Source organism: Geospiza fortis, unplaced genomic scaffold, assembly GCF_000277835.1.
Source record: "Geospiza fortis unplaced genomic scaffold, GeoFor_1.0 scaffold104, whole genome shotgun sequence".
Taxonomy (NCBI): Eukaryota; Metazoa; Chordata; class Aves; order Passeriformes; family Thraupidae; genus Geospiza; species Geospiza fortis.
Genome location: NW_005054325.1, coordinates 5,402,353 through 5,425,766, shown reverse-complemented (window position 1 = coordinate 5,425,766; position 23,414 = coordinate 5,402,353). Strand labels below are relative to the sequence as shown.

The following is a 23,414-nucleotide window of genomic DNA, read 5'->3' as shown; positions in this document are numbered from 1 at the left end:
TTCACCTGTGGACTTGGATACTCCAGAGATAGATGCTGGCAAGGCAGTTTCTTGCATCAAAGTGACAGTATGTAAATTCTGTCCAAGTGTACTTCTCCAAGGCAACTGAAGCCAATCACCTTTAAATGGTTACCTTCCCTGCTGACATACTCAGCACATCAGGAAGCAGACTGACTAGAAGGGCTCCTGTTCTCTGGACTAGCAGCCTGTCCCTGTCCTCCCACCTGCCCTCCACCCTTATCCCCAAGTAAATCAGCCAGAAACCAAAACATACAGATTCTTCAACCCGGGCATGTCAAGCATTCCAGAAACAAGTTCCTCTGTGCAGATCCAAAGGGCACAGTGTATATGCCAGCTGGTACACTGGTCTGCTTCCCTGCTAGAGCATGGAAGAAGGACTGAGTCCTTCCAGCAGTACCACAGAGGTGTCTCACCGTTCACTGCCTTGAGGCTCCCGCTAATGCCATCGCTGTGCTGCCGCTTCTGTGCATTCTTGAACTCCTTCAGTGATAAATAAAGGACCTTCCGCACCACCCTCTCCTCTGACCAGGGAATCCCATCACTGTCATCCTAAAGGAGATGGAAACAGAAAGAAGACATTAATTGCATGCACCTGAAACAAAACAAAAATTCAAACAAAACCAAATAAACCCCCAAAGCCTAAAGCTACAGAGATTATTTTTAATTCAGTGAAAGAGGGAAAAAAAAAAAAAAGAAAAACTGAAGAAGAATGCTATGTAAGAATATGCAACCTGATCAGCTCTAACAGAGAACAGAAATGTAAGTATTATCAAATCAGAGCATTAGTCCCATCCCTCTAATCCTTTATTCTGCAAACAGCAGTAGGCATGTACCAGGTGTTAGGCAGGAGGTAAAACTTAATTGTTAAAATCCTTATAATGAATCCCTCATGGAGAAATTTATCACAGGCAGGAAGTGTTCTCCCAGGTAATTAGGACGAGGGGAAAAAAACCCCAACAAAACACTAAAATGAATGTTGCAGAAATTGAAGAGGCAAGTTTGGTGAACCAAATTCTCTTGCTGCCATTTTGGCCTTCGTTTGTGTCTCTTGGCTCAGGTTATTTTTCTTTCTGGTTTTGTGTTTTGCATTAATTGCAGTGTTATAATGAAGTTGTATATTGATAACAATGAAGCTATTCTGAATTTATCTCACCATAAAGCCAAGTGGAATTTGGCTCATGGGACATATGTTTTCTACTTTATTTTTAGGAGACAAATGCTAATTTATCAAAAGGAATACTAGTCTACATCAAATTTAGTACTCACTTGAGTTAAAACATTAACTCCCTGGAAAAGTATTTCCCCAAAGCCTTTAGCATTCAAATAAATTAAGTCAGCAAATTGATATAAAGACGTAAGTGACATAGGTAAGTCGCCATATTTTCATAAGCCCCGTAATTGTCTTGGGGTCTTTGGAAATCTCTGGTTGAGCATTCTTGCCCTTTTCCTCAGGGGCTACATCATTGCTAAAGCAAAAGATTAACATTTCTCGGCAGACCTTAAGTGGTAAGTGTACCACAGTGTACTGTCACTGTCACCTCACACTGAAAACTCCACAAGCCCCATCAGCAATCCCCACCAGGAGGCAGGAGAGCTTAAGACCATCCATGTGCCAAAGAAAAGACAGGCACTGCCAACTTCCAAAAACATACACATAATTTAGGGTGACCAGAGATAGCTTTTTCTTTGCTCCTCTAGTGACATATTGGAATTCAGCTGCTGAATTGTGATCAAAAATATTTCCACCCCTCACCCTTCCCACCAAAAAATTCTAGGACAAATTAGTTGGCAGGGGTTAAAAAACAAAATAAAAAAAAAACCCCAACAACAAAAAAAGCAACACAATGAGTGCAGTGAAAGCAGCCAGCATTTTGGCAGCAGGATGTGCATTTCGCACCAGGGACAAGCTACTACGCTTTGAAGAAGGCTGAGCTATGCCCAGAGAGTTTTAGAGTACAGGCAGCTCTGGGCCAAGAAATCAAACTTTGTAACCCAACACCCACAGCAACCAAAAAAAGACAAAAAAATCTCTCGGCAAGCATTTTAAAAGGAGTAGTACATCCAGTTATTTTGTCAACAAAGGTTTACACAAACAACTCTGGCTTACCATTTTGCTGCCAACACAGCTTCAGCCCTAACCAGAAGCAACACTAAACAGAGAGGGCTGCAGCCCAACTTTAACCAAGCTTGCCCAAGGATGCCCTCATTTACATTCCCACCAACAAAGGCCCAATGGGACATCATGCATTTCTGTTTCATGGGAACTACCTAAGGCCTTGAGGGAGTCAGGCTCAGTTAGGAAACAGTTACAGAAACCTCCAGCCCCTGTCCATGTTATGGACACAGGCCTGTGAACACCACTCCCTCCACTGGCATTTGTACTGGAAGCTGCACAAAAACATCCATCAGTTCCTGACCTCACTAGACCCTTTTACCCTGGTAAAAATCCAGAAAAACTAAAAAAAAACCCCAAAACCAAACCAAACCAAACCAACCAAACAAACAAACAAAAAAAAACCCCTAAAAAAATTAAAAAGAAAAAAAAACTCAAAAGAAAGTAAATCCACTCTGTCACATCTCACTGCAAGGAGCACATGGCAGCGTTCACTGCTTCAACAGCGACAGGGTGAAACCTGCTGATGGAACTGGTCTTTAAATTGGCATCTGCTGAGCACAGGACCTCTGCCCTTGCACCAGATGGCTGCAGTCCCTCCTGTGGAAGGGAAGGCACTCACTACTGCACACCAGCGGCCTCTGGTCTAGGCCACCCTCCTGCGAACCGCCCGGAGTCATCTCCCTCTCCCCAGGCAATGTGTTGGGTCTCCCTAGGCAATATGTTGGATGCAAAAGGATACCCAATCTTCTGGCAGCCAAGGTGTATCCCGCTGCCAGCAACATGCAGGACACAGTCCCACCAGCTTGCGGGCTGTCTGGAAATTACGCCACCAGCCAAGAGATGGGGCCCAGAAGGTGGGGACTAAGACCTTAGCACCCACTGAAGCAATTTCACACCACACTCAATTCCTGGAGCTGTAAAACTCCAGGTGAACCGTAGTGGCTTCATCTGCCCAGGGAGGCAGCAGTGCTGCCTCTAGAAATGCACATGGAGAGTCTCTCCCCACCAGCCCAGTTGTGTCCCGGCTGCAGCCCCTGACCTATGTGCACTGCTCTGCTGTGGGCTTCCCCTGCACACACCACCCAGCTTGAAAAAATGTCCTCAAGTTCTCCAACACCATGTGCTATCCAAGGTCAGCAGAATAAGGGGCTAAGCTGCTGCCAACACCTGTATTCACATGGCTCCATACTGCAGGAGCAATAAAAAGGTTTCACAATCGCCAAGTGCATCTTCCCTGGAGCCTATGGCACAAAAACAGCCGAATGCTGAGAGAAGCTGACTCAGAGCCCAGCTGAGCCACAGCTCCAGCTCCTGACACATTTAACCATAATTACATGGGTCACATCGCCTCTGCCTCGTCACGCCAGTGGAGGGAAAGCTGTTGTGTGCTTGTGCGCCCGCACTGCACTCACACCACCACCAACTATAAGAGTTATCTCACTTTAGCAAAACATACACACCCCCAAAACTGTTTAGAAATATGGTCAAGTGAAAGGCTTGAGGAATTTAATCTATGTAACTTCTCAACACTACCCCGCCACCCCCAATCCAAGCTCAAAGGGACTGACTCAATTGCTGCCTTTAAATATTTCCACAGGGAGTAGGGATTTGTTAATAGACGGCTCTCAAGGCTGGCAGAGAGGGGTATAACGTCGTCCAACAGCTGGAACTCGATTCAGAAAAATGTAAGACAGAATTAAAGAACAATTTCTGCAACTGTGCAAGTAATTAGCCATTGAAACGACTTATGGGGAACTAATGGATTGTCCATTATTGACTCAGACCCAAAAAAGGACTGAATAACATCTTAAACTGCAGGTTCATCACCACAAGCCCACAACCTTCACTGCAGGTTAGCTGAGATGATTTCTGCCTCCCAATATGACAATAAGATTATCTTATAAACTCAGAATAAAACTAACGGATGTAAACAACCAGGGAGACCCTGGGGCAGAATTAAGAAACACAACTGCATAATTTCCTTTAAATTAGAATTTAAAATGAAAAAAAAAAAATCATGCCACCCCTCTTGGTTATGCCTTTCCAGGGAACCACACACTGTACATTTATGTCTGAACTTCAGCGACCATAACAGATGTTTAATAATACATAACAATAATTATATATATATATACACACACATCAATACATAATGTGTATATATCTGCAAAGAAATCAAAATGATCAAAGTGCAGCACCTTTAGCTTTCACCATTCACCTATACCTTAGGTGCTTGTTTCCCTGCAGTCCGGCTGCCTGGTGTGCACGTCACCTGCACACAGCCTTCCTAAATTCCTAAAATTCCAAAATTATATTCAGATGTTAATTTTTAAAAAGCAGAAGCAAGAGGCAGGCTTAACACCACCTCCTGGGCAGGTGAAACATCATCCTGAAATCATGAGAGCTGCTGAGCTCCTTGAGCAGCAGCATGACAAACTTCATTCATTGCAGATACAGCATTCTTCAGCCTGGCGCAGCCTTGCCTTAAGCAAACAGAAGTCATAGTTCATAGGGTAAAACAAAGCTGGAACAAGGGAGAAAGCATGCAGCACTCTATGTTATTTGCCTTAATTTTTATGTAAATACTTTTACAGCAGTGATTGTTTTTTTTGAAAAGTCAGGACTTAGTAAGGTACAAAGATACTTATAAGCACGTGTGTGTTATGACTCAGTGAGGCTGGCATCCTTCCAGCTCTCTCTTTGGGTCTTTCCCAAGCACGCATCTCCTGACCTCATTCTTCATGCCAGGTTGCAAAAAAGCAAAACAACAAAAACACAAGCTCCCTCTTTTTTCTTTTTCCAGCACTGCATCCAACACTTGGTTAAAATCACTGTGGCACCCAATGCCCTAAATGAATATGCTTTCATGGTTCAACAGCCCTCAGAGAGTCTTTACTGCAGATGTAAGAAGGTCATTTTGAAGCAACAGGAAAAATAAACCACAAGTTTCTACCCTTTCCTCAAGGATATTTTTGAAGGAGAACTATTTCAAAGGGTGGTTTTTACTGCATTTATAGCAACGTTAAAAAAATATGCCTTTTGCATGAAAAACAGACAACACATTTTCATAGATCATACAAATTACTTTTCAGCCAAAGGACCGAGATGGAAATGTTTGTTTACTGGATTACGACTTACAACAGACTTTTGCCTTTTGGTTGTATATTATCAATGGAAAACAGTAATACCTGTTTTTCTCTAAAAGTCAGACCAAAAAGGAATTGGTGGAAAACCCAGATTCACCTTCAGAGGCTGACACAGATCCTTCCATGCAGTCTTGGGTGAGTTACTGCTGCTAACTGTGATTAGCACTTACTAACAATTACCTCACTCATTTCCAAAGCCTGATTTCTTGGTATGTGCATGGCACAGAGCAAACCCCATGAGGAAGTACCAACTCTTACTGCTGTATGAACGCATGTACTTCCCCTGCTGCTGTGTGAGCAGAGGTCTCCACGGCATCACAAAGTTCCATCAGCGCCCCAAGTGCACACTGCAGAGGGAAACCCCACTGCTGGGCCGTGGGTGTAACCTCCCTCTCTGAAAACCTGCAGGACCCAGAGGGCTGCTCCAGCACCAGACAGCGTAAGCTCTTCTCGGCACAAACTCCTAGCAATAGTTTGAACTTCCAGGGTAACAATTTGAAACCAGACTGTAATATATTCAACTGAAGCTCCATAAATAAAGATTTTTGGCTCCTTCTGGCAGTTATCACACTGCTTGGACTTCTTACAGCCAAGCAGAGCATGGTGCAAACTAGTTATACTCATATATAACCACAATAATATCCTTGTAGTCTTTCGCTTACTATCAAGGTCCCTCCACTCCTTTCTCTCAGAATAAAGTTCACACTTATTTAATATTTAACCTTTTAATCAAGTTTAACTATCCAGAGAGGATGTAGCAGCTTCTCATTTAAAACAAACTGCTTATATTCAGTGAGAAAAAATAAAACCTCATGAATGGCTTAAGCTGATGAAGATTGATACAGCTTGGAGACTTTATAGTGGAGTGACTCATGCCTTCTGGAAAATGTAATCTGTTCTGTCTAGTTTAGGAAAATAGGTCATGTTTTAAAAATGTGCTAACTAACATGAAGAAAGGGGAAATTTCCTTTATTAATGGCTCTGTTTTAGCATTTAAGTTTATCTGGTAATTATAGCTACTTTTTCCCCCTCGTACTTCCAGAAAACTTCCCCAAAGAACTCACGTTACATTACAGCTCCCGACTTGAAAAACCAATGTTATCATGGCAAAGAAAAAGTGGAAGAAAACAAAAATCTCTCTCCTTTCTGCCTTAGCACTTCTACAGCTTTCATCCCCTGCAATCTCCTATTGGTCTGCACTCTTTCACTGCCTTGTGCTGCACCAGGGACTGCATTTCCTTCCTTCAGATGAATTCTGAAGAGCAGCACGGGAGAGAAACACTCTGGTTTTTGGGTCACTAAAGGCCTTGGGCACTTTTAAGCCCAGTGAGCTTCAACCTGCTCTTGCAAAAATACATTATGGTAGAAGAGTTACAGTCAAAATCTCCAAATAAAAGTCATTCCCTGAACTGAGACATAAAAATAGTTCCTAAATTTATCTTAAGCCTAATAATGAAATAATTAAGAACAGTTGCTTTGTGTGTTAATTGTTTCTTTTACATAAACTTAAGAGGCCTTGATGATGTTTCTGCACCTCTAGAAAACTATTACTCAGTATGAAACTAGTGAAAGCTTAGGCCAGATTAGGAATCTAAACAATCATTTTGCTCCCAAAAACATCTGAACTTTGGGACCTGACTGAACTGAGGGTGGCAGTGTGCTGGTAGAAAGAGGTATGGAGGTGTAAGCTAATTATTCAGACTGAGGGAATGGTTTTGATAACCAGCTTAATTCACCTGGCACCACAATGGAAGCACCTGCTCCAAACCCAATACCAGCATTAGCCTTTAAGCGCCTATTTGACCAGTTTGATCAGAAGAGTGAAAATCTCGCCCCAAGACAAGAAAAATTACTGTCTTCATCCAGAACAGCTTCCTTATTCTCAACCACATGACTAAATGGTGACTACTGCTGGGGCAGAGAAAAAAGTGTAACTGTTCCTTTGCACAGCAACTCACACGTGGAGAGATGCAAGCCTACCATGGCACTGAAACATGACAATCATGATAAGGGAGGGAAACACAGATGGTATTCAGGAAATGAAAGCAAGTTTGTTGTAATGTCACTACTGTGAGCCCTAAATATCTCACTGTGTTCTAATGAACCTTACCCACTTTTTAAAAAATTGATTATGTACTTTATAGAGAAGTGAAAGGAAAATATAAAGGAGTGGCAGGGCATCTGTTACATGGTCAGGGCCTGCAATGATTCAGGTAGGTCACAGCCTGACAAGGCACAATTTTCTGTCCGACCATCATTTGTGGACAATTTATGCCTAAGCAAAAGCTCTGACTTGATAAATACGTTCTTACCTGATGCTCTCTTCAAATGAAGGAAACACCTGCTAAAACATACACTGAATGATCTTTGAAAAGGTATGCTGTATACAAATACATCCCTCCCAGGCAGAAACCAAAATAATTTACGCATAATTTCCTGCGTTGGTGAACTGGTCTAAATCTTTCTTAAAAGAAAAACAAACAAACCAACCTGATGGGTGATGTTTACACCACACATCTCCACTTCTCTGAAACACCACGAAATAATGTATATTTATCTTTGATTACATAGTACAAAAAAAAAAAAATACAGCTGAAATTGGATTAGAAACTTCTGCTGAAAAACAATTTATTGCATAACACAACTCCTGACAGCCTGGGTTTCTGGCCACCAACTGAGCCTTTATAAAAATCTGCTGGGCAGCTGCCAAATCAGCTCTTTGAGTCTTGGCATGTCTGACATCTGAGACAGTAGTCAAGGCAGCCACATGTCCTGTGCCATCCACAGCCCCGCACTTTTACAGTGAAATGGTACCGTCAAAGAACAGGGAAGTATGAGCCATTAAACACACAAAGGTAAAAAAATCTCTTGCAGCTGCAGATCTGACAACTCTGATCATGCTGCAGAGGACCAAGAGCCACAACAGGATTTCTTCTTTTTCACGATCTGGTATTAATTTGAACATAAAAGTAGCTTAAGAAGAGGGGGGGAAAGAGAAGCAAGAAAGGTAGCCAGTTCCAAAAAAATGTCTACACACCTAGCTGAAAATCACTGCCATTTATAAATTTCACATTCCAAATATTTTTACTCTGTCTCCAGTCCTAATTAAAACTCTCCACCAAGTACACTTCAGATAGACACATAAAACCCTGCATGCAAAGAGTATTCAGAGCTCAAGATAATTAAATTCAAATATATTCTTTCTAATTAATTTCATTTTGATTCAGTTAGTATTTTATAAAGGTGTTTGAGCTCTAGAATGCAGTCATATGAATACAGTCCAATAAAAAGCATTTTCTGCAGTTTAAATGTCTACTAATAAGACCTACAGATGTCTATGCCTAATCCAATCCTGCTGCATATTGCTAATTGTGTTAAGACTTTCTTCCACCCTCAACCAGAAAGTATTTTTCAAGTTGAGGATCAGGCTAACCACTTTTGCATGCCAAAATAGTGTATAAGTAGTAGGGAAGAGAAAAAGATAAAACTGGCGTGTTATAAATTTGCCTTCAGTATGTAGATGGGAATTTAAAGAGATATAATTTTTTGGTGTCTCACAGCATCTAAAAGGTTGGTCGGTGGTATCAACATTTTAGGGAAGCTGAAGAACTGTTGATGTGTTTAGCATCTATGCTCACACATACAACAGGAAGTCAGTATTTATACAATTTTTTTCATAGGACTATGTTACCTGGATGCTGAAACCTTGTCTATGACACAGGCAAAAAAACCATATATATATATATACATACATATATATATATATGATACATACATATTTGTCAGCAAAAATGCCCATCTGTGAATACAGACCTCAGACTGCTCCCTCAGTGAAATAAGTGCACCAGCCCAAAGCCTATGTAGTTTAGATACACTATTTCTAATATAACTGTGCCCACTAGGAACTTCATGCCTTATAGGCTTGAGGCTGCAAGTGAAGAACCCCAGGAAGGACACCATATCCCTGCTGGATGACCCTGTACTTCTCGGGTCGGCTGTCTGTGCTCTGCCCCGAGATGTGCTGGGTGGTCCTGAGGTGGCCCCACGCTCTGAAAAATGAGACTGGACTCCTTGATGTTCGGTCTTCGGGTTGTTTATTATCTCTTATCTGCAAAGTTTTCTCTCTGCCCAGCTGAGATCCTCTCAGCACAGCAGCCAGGAGCACTCTCTGCCGCCCCTGAGGCGGTGTCATCTTTTATACTACAAACTACGTATATCATAGTTACTTTTATTTCCCAATGCCTATCACCTGTGTTAGACAGTGCACTTTTATTCTAAACCAATCCCCAAGTGCCAACATCACAGCAGAAAATGGAGAACAAGAAGAAGAAAGAAGGACGAGACACACCCAAATCCCTCCATCTTGTCCCCATAACCCCTATACCAAAAATCCCAAAATCTATATTTCCACCCTGTGAACACCCTGTAATTACACCATTCAAACCCGTGTGACTTTCAAATCCCCATACCAAGTTGGCAATTCGCTAGAAGGATCAAAATCAAGCCACCAGGTGTCCCGGGCACCATGCCAGGATCTCCGAGGCCCCCGGAGGGGTCTTCGGCAACTCTGGACATCCGGAGTTCCCACATGTGCTGAGTTCCCACATGTACTCACACTCTTTTAAACCTTTCCAGTATGAATGGGTTTCACTGGTTTAAAACAACCAAAGAGGAAATTCTGGCTCACCTGACTCACTCGGAAGGCATTGTAACAGCTCATGCCTACACGAGTAGCTCCACCACCAAAGCCCTAAAGAGGACCACGGCCAGCAGTGAAGAGCGTGGCATTGCCAAAGCTGGGCTGTGGCAAACTCCACCCACCAAGTAACTTGCACTGTGATGGACTTGCAAGTTTGCATAAATGTGACCCAAAGCAGGTCTGAGTGATGCAAGGAATCTCTTGTCTTAGCTTGGAAATGTCTAACTTGATTTCTTCCCTTTTAATGTCAGTCTACAGGATGTCTGTATTTCAGGCAATCATCAGGTTTAAAAATAGATTTAAAGGAAAAAAACCCAAAAACTAGTCAATCTTTTAACCCAGGGAGGGGTAATGACAGTCAAATATGCTGAACCTACTGCTGGGAAGCCTCACGATACTGGTGCCTGAATCAAATTTACTGAGTCTGATGGGGAACCAAATCAGTTGAATTGACACAGTCTCCTGGAATGGACACACTGATATTGCACTAGAAGTGCGACATGTTTGTTTATAGGTAAAAGTTAAGTTAAATTAGGGTATAGTTCAATTATATTGTATTAATTATGCTATATTAATTGTATTGGGGGGGGTTATTAGAATGTGCTAGGCGAAGGGTCCAGGATTTGGTGGAACAGTACTTTGGTGGGGCAAGGCGAGGTCGAAGAGGGATTGGATGGAAGACCTGACCAATCATTCGAAGCCCTGTAGAAACGACTGGTCCAGAATGAACGGCGTTAAAGACCAATGAGAAGCCTGGAAATGAACCAATCATCATGCGGATCCAAAATGGACCAATCCTGGACTCAAAGGCAGCTATAAATGGGGGAAGTTCGGTTGGGTTGTGGTTTTTCTTCTTTTGGGGTAGTGGTTTGGTTTTGGCTCACTGTGTGGCTGCCTGGGCTTATCCTGGGTACTGTGTTCTTTGTAGCTATTTTAATAAACAAGAACCTCTTTCTCCAGAGAAAATTTGGCCTCATTCATATTCATAACACCTTTTTGGGGACTCTACTACCCAAAAAAGGAGATTCATATTAGAATCATTTTGTCCTTGTTTACGTTCCCAACTGGAAGAATATCCTTTAAAGCTAGGAGGGAAGTATCCATTGAAGCTGGGAGATGTAAACTAAACCTATACTCTTTTATTCTAAGCCAATTAAAGGACATGTATAAGGAGACTGTAAAGGTACTCTAAACATATTTTCAGGTCAGTGAAGTTACATCAGTAAATGTTCTGCACAAAGATAAGCTGTATAAGCAGGGGTCACCTACACTCTAAGGTTTTCCAAAGCTCACTCTTCAGTACTAAATACATCTGGGTTCCAAAATATTACCCACCAAACAAGTCATGAATTTCAAACTGAGCAACACCAAAGTGCTGCTTTGCCACCCACAAGCTCCATGAGACCTGTTCGGGTTGGCATTCAGTCCCCTCATCCCTTCTCCGCTCCCTGATCAATGGCAACAGTCAAACTTTACTGGAGATATTAGAAGTACATCAAAGACAACCATTAAGCTTTTAAGTGCACTAATTGACATTTTAGCACTTACAAATCCATCTATGTGTTCTATCACTCAATTTAAAAGACTTGATAGGTGGCCTGGTAAGAGTTCCCTGTGTTTTTAGAGGGTATAGGAGGATTTTCAAAGCTAATTTTTTCCCTCAGAGAGAATTTTAGAGAATTCAAATCACAAATATAATGCACTTCAAAAAGTAACACATTTCACAAATTTAAGAGCTCTTCCCATAAAAGCTGTAAATGGCATCACAGCTATAACTCACAGGCTTCTAAGCTCCAATGAATTCTGCAGCTGTTGCAGCACGTTGAAGCCAAATCATTGTTACCTTCTCACCACCACAACTGAAAACCCCAACTATGATATTACTAACTGCATGCTGCTACATGAAAAAGAAGGGGGGGGAAAGGAACCCCTGCGTGATTTTGCAGCTTCTTCTTTATTCCTTCACAAAGCCAGCATAAAACAGATGCTAAAACCATGAGGGACTGCTTTAGGTTTTACTGCAATGACTATACTACAACAGGGTCCAGGGAAGCATTTCAGAACAGCTGTCCCCATGGATGCTGTAACATCAGAGGACACAGCACTCCCCTCCCCCAGGTGTGGTGACTTAGCCCCTACCCACGGCCAAGCCCAGCCTCTGATTACAGAGGAGCATCTCAATGACAGCAGGTCTGGACCCTTCTTCTATTACTGTTACATACCAACATGTTCACCTTCTGTTCTGTTAGAGAAATTCTCATTCAGTCCCAATATTTAAGGCAACAAGAAAGATCAAATTAAATTCCTAGGGTTTTAAGCCGTTCAGTTGGTTGCTAGATCTATTTTAGGGTCTGAGGCTGCCAGCCACCCCCACAGAATCTGCACACTAAACAAGGCTTTTGACAGGCTTGTTTATACCTTCTGCAGCAATCAAAGGCAAAACATTACAAATCAAAGAACCAAGAGACAAATACAGTACTGTGCATAAGAGAAACCTCAAAAAGCTAGCCAGCAGCAAACCTGCTGCTCACCGAGCCCTGCAGAGCAATGTGAGATAACACAGGGAAACAGAAATGGATAGTTAAGTAAGTACAGGCTTGTGCTGTACGTATGCAAACATCTGCAGGCAGGACCTCTGAAGCACACATCCACCAAAAGAAGCGGATGCAGAATCACAAGAAAAAGAGTAGGGGAAAAAGTATTCATTTTCTCCAAAAGTACCATGGAGGGAAGGCATAATTTAAGAATCCCAGTTTAAAGACTGCAGGGACTTTACATTTTTTGCTGGTACCAGAAAAACAGCAAAGAAAATAAGCAGGCATGGACAATGTACAGTATTTCTGAAGCTGGAATTTAAAAGGAAATGGCAAGACTGCATTTCAGGGCCTTATACCACACAAGGCAGTTACACCACACAAGGAAGTTGTCTCCAATCCATGTCCTTCCTTAGAGAAGGTAAAATCTCGTTTTCCATTCAATTCTTCCCTCTGTGGAACATGTGATATGGATGGAGTCCATTTTACTCAGAGACACACTATGAACTGGCCATACTTCAACAAATCTGCCACATGAGGGAAGCATCTAAGATGTATGTTAAAATTACACCCAGAAGAAATTCAGCAGTACACCTTTGCTACTGTGTTCCTTTAAACCTTTCACCTCTTAAACTGCAAGTTCAATGCCAGATTATAAACATCGTAAAAGCTCATAAAACCCAGTCATAAACCTGCCAGCTCATTTCAAGATTATTTGCTCTTAGCCTTGCAAAAACATCATAAGCAGTACAAGAATTGCATCATTTCTCTGCAAACTCTCCAACCCTTCATCTGCATCATGCTAAGGGATGAGCAAGTATTACAGCCTTACTTCAGAAAAAGACATTTGCAGATGATATTCACAACACATCACCTGCCTGCTAAACCATCCACAGCAACATCCCCAACATCAGCTTCTGATGAAATCACCTGCTACTTCACCTTTCTCTTGCATAATCTAGCTCTCCATGTTACCACCACAACTGATCCAGACACAAAAACTTTCTGCAGCTGGAGCAGGAGTGAATGCAAAGTTGAGATATTGGGACAACTCAATGCCTACCTCCAGCCCCCCCAAAGACTGAGCCAGGCACCACTGCAGCTGCCCAGGGAGTGGGCAGAAGCACAGGCTGATATACATCTCCCCACACATCATCAGCATCAGGTGCTGGTTGTTTGCATTAGCCTGCTGTAGGAGAAGGGGGCACTTCATTATGTGGGCTGGATTTCCTGCATGACCAGCCACATCATTTCAGCCCTCCCATGGGAAAAGAGTGTGGGCTTGATGGAAGCTGTCTGTTCCTTCTCTGTGGAAAAGGATCATTTTAGTGCAATGAAATTTTCACAGGGGTCTAGACAGAGCAGGGCTTATCAAAACCAGGTTTCTGCCAAAACATTGCAAGAACTGGCTCAATTGTATCTAGCAACACTGCAGTGATGGCTACAAAGGCCATTTGCAATCGAGTCTGTGATTTAACTGTACCCACAATACCGACAATAAACTCAACCCAAACTTCACACTTTAAGCACACAACAAACCACTTTGGTTTTCAGCTTTGCTGTGTGCTTGCAGAAGGCAAAACAGGGCAGCCAGAAGAGGGAAGGAAAAAAATGAAAACTGGATTAGAGCAGCCCTATATTTTTAGGTGTGGATCAGCTCTTGCAGTCTCTTGGCAAATGAGGTGGCAACAGAGAATCATCTAGGCAAGTTTAGGAGCTGTGTTTCTATTTATTTTAATTTGCAGTCTGCTGAGTCTACTGTTTTGTTAGCTTATTCAAGAGTAACGGTGGAACTGGAGGCTGAATGCAATGATGGACTGGGCAAAGCAGATATATCCACCCAAAGAGGAAACCTCCTTGGCTACCAGCCTCTGCTCCCGTAAAACAAGCAGACCAGCACCATTCCTGTGACACTGTGAGCAGGCAAAAGTTTAATCACCTGTTATTTCAGCTCACTGCAATTCCTTATCAAAAGGCCATGACAGATACAAGGAGGAGGAACAGACTAGTGATGATTACACTCCATGTTGTGGACAGGGCCAAATTTGGTATCTCGATTTTCCTACTGGAGCAGCCTCAGATGCACTGGGCATGTGATCACATCCAGTCATATTATGTGAATGCAACATCCTTTGAGAGCAGCAGCTCCAACAGGATGCAGGGATGGAGCTGTGTGCGCTTTGGGAGAGCAGATCTTGCTGCATCCTAATTAAAATTAAAAAAAAAATAAAGTGTAACTTGTTTAAATGCCTTTGCATCGCTGGGTGACCTATTCCTTCCCGTGACTCCTGCATCCTAGCCATTGCAAGTCGCTGCATACAGATGTAGCAGCAATGGTACGGCTTAATCAGTCAATGTTTTCACAACACATATTTCAAATATTAAGCACTTATTGAAGACTTAGAAGTTACTGTGTAAATATTTGTATTATATTATACTGCTAACGCTTCCTCACCAACTGTGGAATTTTAAATCTATCTCGTCTGATAAAGCTTTATTTACATATCACACTGCTCTCGATACTCAACAAAGTGAACTGACTAAATTTACACCAACTCCATTGAAGGAGTACTTGTCAGGAAAGAGCAATTCAATGATTTTCTGTCTCTGTTGTGTGACCAAATTAAACCATAGGCAGTCACATGGCTTGTTTTGGGTTGACGTCAACTGTTTTCACTAGGCAACAACGCTCCCAGGGAAAGCACTGCACAAATGCACCTTACTCTTAAAATATGATGCAACCAACACAGTCTACTCTGACAGCTATATACTCCCAAGACAAAGTCTGTGCTCAAAACCTGGGAATCTGCTGGTGCCCACTGACCTCACATCCACAGCGCTGCTGCAGTTGCTTTAGCCCTCTAAGGCGCTCCCAGGATGATACAATGTCCTCAAGCCCCGAAACAGTCCCAGGGATACCGTGATGGGAGAGGCAGGATTTCAGCCACCAGTCACACGTGGAGGCAAGCAGAGTTTGTCACTTATTTGTTTGGGTCAGATTCTCACCTCCCACTATTTTACCAGACGGGAGACTATGAGAAGCTGCTAACACTCAGACAAGCAGTTGGCAAAACATGATCAACACGCAACCAACAGCAAATGCAAACACCATTATTAGTCCCAAAGTACCTCACGTGGAAGAAATAACAGCCACCAAAATGTGGTGAAGTTTTCTTCTATTTCTGAAAAAGATGACAGATTTAAATGGCCTGGTTTTCCACACAAGCTTTAGGAAATACTGTGCAAACTCCTTATCCTGTCCCTCCCCTTATCCCCCACAAAAAACCCTAAAAAGCAAAAGAAAACTTATGGGACTTCATATCAACTCTGACAGTTGATACCAAGTTGATCATCATCACATCATCTTCAAAAAACCTGAGTGTCTAAAGCATTCACAGTATTGAAGAAAAACCTGTAGTATGACAATAATCTGTTTACTCAATGAATCCAACTTGCAGATTTATTCTTTATTTTACACACTGAAGGAATATTTACTCTCTGATGAACTTAGCTAGATTTGCACAATCATATGTTGGAATGGAAAAAAAATTGAGTTGAAGTTGCATGCTACCTTTCAAGAGCTCTGCCAGCTGGAAATATGCCATCAATTGTCTGTTCCCTAGGTGACTTGAAAGCAGAGGAGTCTGCTTAACAGAAATTCACTCAATTTCACCTTGTTTACTACAGGTTTAAGAAAATGGCCAGGAAGAAGATAGGTTAAATATTTTTCCTTTTAGGAATATTCTCCTGTCTTTCTTAGTAACAAGCTTTTAGTTTCAGACCAAAGTTACGACATTTCTAATCTAAAATGTTACGGAAATTGGAAGGACAAAGTAGGAATTACAAGAATTTTCCTTAGTTCCAAAATCTGAACAGTATGATACTAAGAAAAAATTAGTACCTCTAGGCATTCTGTATGTACTACCACCAAGCCATGCATTCAGCCATTACATGTGCATTTCTGTTCTGGAGAAATATGCTCTGCTTCCACATAAAGTCACAAGCACATATAAACCAGTAGTGGAAAGCAACAGTTTTTTGTGAGCTGGTTTATTCAAGAAAACCAAAATTCAGTATGTGTCACTTTCGCAGAAGCCTTTACCCTACCTTTCGCTATGCACAGGAAAGGACAGACAGACATACACACAAAGAAGTACATGACACATGTTGCCCATGAGCTGCTGTGTCTCAAGCTTTAGACGCCAGCGCTAAAGCTCTCTCTTACTCACAGCCCCCTGAGAGTGGGCCAATTCTCCTGCCCCAGCCCACTACAGATAAATAAACAAGGAGCACATTGTACACAGACATCTGTCTTTTTTTCCACCTTACCAGTCAAGAAATGCTACTAATACAACAATTACGTAACCATATAAATCTGAGGTTAATAAAAAGACCATGCTTTGAGTGACAATATCTACTTTGCCACCACAGAACTAACTCCTTTTTCCCTACAAATAAGTGTTATTTTTCTGAAATTGAACCCTGAGTGGTGAACTAGTAGCTTTCTTTTTTAGATGCTTCAATACATTAAGTGTTTTGCATTATAGACAGATCAACTGCCCATTCACTAAGGAACGCTACTGAAGTGATGCTGTAATCTCATTTAGCTCCCCCAGTGTTTACCTTCTACAGCCAGTCTTGGATAGCAGGGGGGAAAAAACCTAACCATGCAAGAATAAAGCTGGGACATTTCAAATGTGGAATGAGAAAATATTTACTTCTCAGGTTAGAGATCCTTTTGCTGCAGCTACCTCACCAACAAAGTATGGTGCCAAAAGTATGAGGAGGTAGAAAGATATTTATAGATTGGAAATGTTTTGAAATGTAAATGAAAAAGGCAGCAAATGAAAATACTGCGAAAGTTACTTACCAGTTAAACAATCTAGTGCAGTTTGCAGCAAACTTCATAGGGTAAAAATTCGGATTCATGACCAAAAACATACACAAGACCGAGGCAATGAAAAGGAGGATAAGAAAGACATAAATCACAAAGTTTAAAAGCAATCATTCCATTTGAACTTTTTTTCTGTGTTTCTGTCCTGTAATACTTGCCAGGAATGGCAATCTGCTAAGATTCTCACAACCCACCCCCCACACTTCCTATAAAAATAAACCTTCTTATTCGTGTTGCAGAATAGGTTCTGAGCTGAAAACTATTGGAACATTGAAAATGCACAGGGAAAACAAAAAGCTCAAAATTCATCCCCAGAGGGACTGAGAAGGGCACTAGGATAAAACAAGCAAACAATTACTGTGCAAAAATAATATATTTTGCCTCAGTCAGGTAAAAAACATGAAATACTAACTTAAAAAACACAGTTAAGAGAAATAGGACAAAAAAACTGGCAGTGAGAGAAGGCTGACCAGAATCTTCACTTTAGGCAAGACACCAACGTGAGGAACAATTTTTACCTCGGGGCAATAACCAGCCTTTGGCGTACAGTGTCCTGTAAGTGGAGATCCACGAAGAGGGGAAGAGTGGGAAAGCAGGGCTGGGTGAAAGGTCACTGTGGTGTTGGGAAACCCCCAGCATATGTCTGAGTGTGCAGAACTAAGCCTAAAAAATGAAGCATCACAGACCTCAAAGCATTTAATACTGCAGAATTGCATACACTACACCACCGCTGAATGCCATGCCCAATTTCACCCACAAATAAATTGTTTTTATGTGGAATTCCCAGGAAGTAACGCATGCTCGTCTGCTTGTGCTGAAATTAGTCCTTTGTCTGCACTGCAGATATGCCTAACTAGAAACATGGCTGGCCTAGGATAAGCACTCAAGGACACAGCACCATCTATGATGCAGATGGCACCATGACCTATTTCCGTAATAAATCTTATTTTAATTTAGGAAACAGTTTCAAGTTCCTGCACACGTTAATTACTGTGAGGAGGAGATGCTCAGGGAGAGAGACCCGTTCTGCTGTGCCTGCAGGGATTGGCACCTGCACAAGAGAACCCTGCACACTGGGTGGGGGCAAATGGACCAAGCTCAGGGGGAAACAGTGGCCGCCCAAGCAGTGGGATGAGTTCATGAGGGACGCTGGCACAGCTGGAGGTAGTCGGCATGACATGTTTGTTCATACTGTAGAGTGCCATGGCCAAGGAAGGAAGGAAGGACCGACATAAAAATGGGAATACAGAAAAGGCTACTAAACTGTCCTCAGGACTGGGTACAGAATATGCTGAGGCTGTAGCCACAGCAGTGGTCCTGGACCAGGATGGAATGACATTAAACACTGAGGGATATTGAGAAGAAGGAGACCCATGTAGAAAATGTTTTCACCATTTTTTCCTCTACAGGGCATCTCAAACACCTCAAATGGGTTAATTCCCTCAAATTTATGATATGGAATTTCTCTGACATGAAAGAGAGAAAAAGACATGTTTCTGCTTCAGCAGTAACTCCAGGTGCCAAACCACCTTTGGACCAGGGCAGTGAAATTTCACTTCTCAGGGACAGAGACTTGCTTATCCCCTCAAACAAATGTGTGCCTCCACATGAACTCTGCAGCACGTGGTCCCAAGGGCCACCATGTCTGAAAGGCCACTGTGTCTGAGCATTAAAAACCAATCCCACTGCCCAAGACCAACACTGCTCTGCTCCCAAGCCCAGTCGTGTGGGGCAAGGAGAGGCAGGGCACCCATCCCACTAAGGCATGTGCTGTCGGGGAGGGAAGCTCACAGAAACTTCAGAGCCCCTTCGCAGAGAAGTCCGAACTGGTACAGGGGAAACCAGCCCAGAAAGGAGGAGACAAAATGGCTTCACTTGATTTTTACTTTGTTTTCCCTACTCTCTCTCTTGCCTCTATTGCCACACATAGGCAATAAAGGGAGTTCAAAAGCAAAATCAATTAGTAAACAGAACCACAACTTCTCCACTTCAGGCAAGCATCTTACAGGGTCCTGCTGCTGCATTTTAGGAAATAAAGGTGGGGCTGCCTAATTACTCATACCAAAATCAGATTTGGGTGCTGGTCTGGAAGCATGGGCATTCTCCCATTCACTATCAGGGAAAAGGCAGGATGATAGTCTCAGAAAAGCTTCCCCAGCTGCCACACCAAGTAGAACACAAATAAAAAATTTATCTTACGCACTGTGTTCACAGACATAAATCTGAGCTACACAAACAAGTTGTTTTGTGTGCAGCTGAATTAATGAGATCTGACTGCATGTGGACTCCTGTGCTCAGCTTCCCCAGCACCATCCTTACTGCTGGCCAGCACACAGCACCTGGTGGCCAGGAAGGGCCACCAGCTTTCCTCCTGCTCCTCAGTTGAGCTACACCACTTGCAGGAGTTACCTTTGTGAATCCTACCCCTTGTGCAATTTCTTGGGGATCTACTGATAGATTACAAACCGGCTGGTGAAGGGCAGAAGGGTGATGGGAGCATGCTTGCCTACTCCCCATGCATGATGGCCTCTTCCCTTCATGGAAACCCTTGCCTTGCTGCTCCATGCATCCTCACACTGGCTGTCATCTCCTCAGGCCCTTCACTGGCTTTCCTCCCTGCTAGCACAGCACGCTGGATTTCTGCTTATGTACTTCCAGTCTACACTGAAAACAACATTCAAGATGTCTGTGAAGCAGCTTACACTTTGTTGTATTTTCCCAGATTTTCTTCCAAAGGCTTGGCAGACATCTACCAGCATTACACCTCCAGAAGGAGGAGGAAATGAAGAGAGGGGAAAGCATGCAATTGCTAGAAAGCTCACAAAACCAATGAAACTACATAGCTCATCTGATCTCAGCATTATCTCGCCCCTACAGAACAGACTCTTGGTCCAGCCAAAAATAATCCAATAGCACAACTGCAAACAATACCTGCAAACTGTGTACTTCTGCAAATATCTGCAAACTAAAAGATCTTACAGTTTTATGAATGGAGGCCACAAATGTCCAATCACTTCACCTTCTATTTGGTGTATACTTGTCTAAATGCAATTCATGGCTGTTGCTATTTCAGATTCAGCTTGTGTAAAGTCCAGCTTTCTTTTCCTTCTCAGCAGAAGGGGAGAATGCAACATTCAGAATATTGCCCTAAGTTTATGAGTAAGATTACCTAATCCTACAAATCAAGTACTTGAAAACCAGTGCTCCTTTTTCCAATGTTTCCTGCATATTCCGTATCATCTGACTCGCCTTTATGGGCAATGTACAAGTATTAGAGACATCTTAGTCCATCTAAAATGGCACATGCTTATACAGTCCTTAATAAACTGAACACACAAAAAAATCCACCACAACAATGATATCCATTTTAAAATGCATCACAGTGCTGAGGTCAAAGAAACTGGTCAGTTATGGAGAGGAGGCTCTTATTCTTCAATCTGGATGAAGTTGATAATTAAATCAAAATACCAGGACATCTGTAAAGTGGAGTTCATAAACACTATATATAAGGGAACTGATGTCCATTCTATCTTGTGACAAATATCACAGTCATATTACTTTTTATAATTTTTTTAAGGTTTCTTGTCACTGTTGTGACAAGACAGTTTCTGGACAGGATTATCCACGAAAGTCAGCTAACACAAAACTGAACAATGTGTGTGTAGCACAGATGAAAACAACCTTCTAGAAGGAAATATAAAATAAATGGTTTTCATCAAATTGTGGTCTCCAAAAGGGAGGATACATGGGGTTGCTTTCAGTAGTACACTGATCAGAAGAGTGACAAGTGACATCAGAACTGGTGTGCAGAGCTCATTACCTGCTTTCCAGCACCTACCACAATTCAATAAATTTTCACTTCCCATAGGCACTGTGGAAATTCTGAAGGCCTTTGTAACAAAACCAGGATTCATCTTTCAGTTATGACAAGTCCAAACAGATTTCATTTCCTCAACACTGGAAATGTAGGGAGGCACATCTCAAGCAGTCATACTGGCAATTTGACATTCAACAACAAACACTGCAAACTCACCAGGAATTATTTACTAAAAACTCAAGCAAGCAAACAACCAGCTATCTAAAAGTAAGTCTTTTCCATTCTGTAAAAGCTTACTGTTTTCAAAGGTATACCTTAAGTATATGAAAAAGATTTTTTAAATGATTGCAGGAGAATTTAAATCAAGAACAGCCGTGTCTAGATCAAATGTAAGGCTTTATTTCTGTAAATCAGATTTTTCTTCCCAATCCTTTTACCAGGAACAAATTATTCAAATAATCTAAAAAATGCCTTTCCCCACACCCCTCAATTCAGCATTACAGGTAAACAGCACAGCTTAGGCATTAACAGCCTTGAGCAATATTAATAGCTGGATAACAAGATCAGGAATCAACTGGTTAGTGTGAGTGGAGAGAGAAGTAAAAAACCTGGGGAAATGAAGACATCTATCAAGGCCAGAGAGAAAAAGTTAAATATAACCTGTTTCAAGATCGCCTTTCTTTCTGTCTGAAGTTCTCAGCCCTTTGCTTCAGCGGATCCCAACAGCAACTTTGGGGGCTTCGTTGTTTGGGTTTTTTTTTTTTTTAATAAGGAAGTACTAAAACTGATTTCAGGCTGCTACTCCTGACAGAACTCAGAGAAGTTCAAGACAAACCTTTTTTTTCCTTCAATTTGGGAAAGTACTTGACTTGTAAGAAAATGCAGATCATCATTCCAATCTAACCTGAGGATTGAGTCTTACATCCATGTAGGGGCTGAGAGCAGAGTAGATTTCTCTTCAAGATACAGCATGAGCTCCCTTCAGACGCAGATGTATGGAAAAATTCTCTTACTGTAAGCAACCATCAACTAGTGTCTCATGCTCCTAACTAAAAGAACCTTTGAAACAGACCCTCACTACGTCTGTCTGATTTTTTAAAAGTTTTTAACAAATTTAAGTAAAAGTGGCATTAGGGATGTGACAGCATGGGCTTGAGTTTTAGCTACCAAACCAGCATGACATGTTTTGGGCATACCCAGAAGACTCATATTCCAGTTGCTCACCCAGGCTCAAACCTGTGCTGCTGCATCCTCATGCATTTTATTTTCTTTCACGTATTTACACCTCTGCCGGTAGGCTGAAGCCAGAGCAGGCAACACCCACCTGAGCTGAAATCACACCTTCCTGTTACTACACAGACACACATCATTACAAATGCAATCAAGTCTGGAAGTGAAGGCACAACAGCCCAACCCCTCATGTAAACAGAACTGTAAATCAGTCCCTGTAATCCATCTCATGTTTGGGAAAACGCTTTTTATGATCCCATCCAGGGCTTGCTTGGAATTGTGGTTCCGGCAGACTGGGAACTCTCCAGCTGGCACAATGGCTGCAGCATGAAGGCTGCTTCTCACAAGGATGTGAAAGAAAACCACACGGGCCACAGAGATGCTCAAGATGCACCAAGGCATGCAAGAGAGGAGCTGGAGCCACAGGAGTGGCAAGAAAAATTATGGAGGTAGACACCTATCTGCAAATCTGATTAATGTTCCTGCTCCTGTGAATAGCAATGCAAAGAGATTTCTTACTGTGGAAACAACATGGTTAAGAACAAAGGAGGAACCTGTGAAGTTGAGAATCAATTTAGGGATTTTGCAGTGTCTACCGTCTACTCTACAATCTAACTGCTGGATGATCATCGGCACTGCTAACAGATAAAAACAGAAGTCCATAAAGTAGAATGGGACTAATTTTGTGCTGTTACACTTCAATTCATCTGCAAATCCTTACACATGATGTAAAATTAAAAAAACTCACAGACACGCCAAGCGCCGCATACACATGAATTACCTTAGTGGCTGGGGGGTGGGGTTGGTAGAAGTTTTTCACTTTTCTAAAATGGAAGGCATATACATCCAAAAAATGCACAGTATAAAATGATAGATTCTTTGGAAGTCAAAGGCAGATGTCAAAGAGATTTTCATCTGTTGGGGATTTCACTGAGAAGCATATATAACATTGCCATT

General features: G+C 42.1%; 1 protein-coding gene across 1 annotated transcript in view; it reads right to left on the bottom strand.

Annotated features, from left to right (window-relative positions):
- Positions 1 to 23,414, bottom strand: part of JARID2 (jumonji and AT-rich interaction domain containing 2) — a 212,134-nt gene that overhangs the window by 119,163 nt on the left and 69,557 nt on the right. The window contains 1 exon segment of the mRNA XM_031056970.1: positions 435 to 570. Coding sequence (XP_030912830.1) covers positions 435 to 570 — 136 coding nt within the window.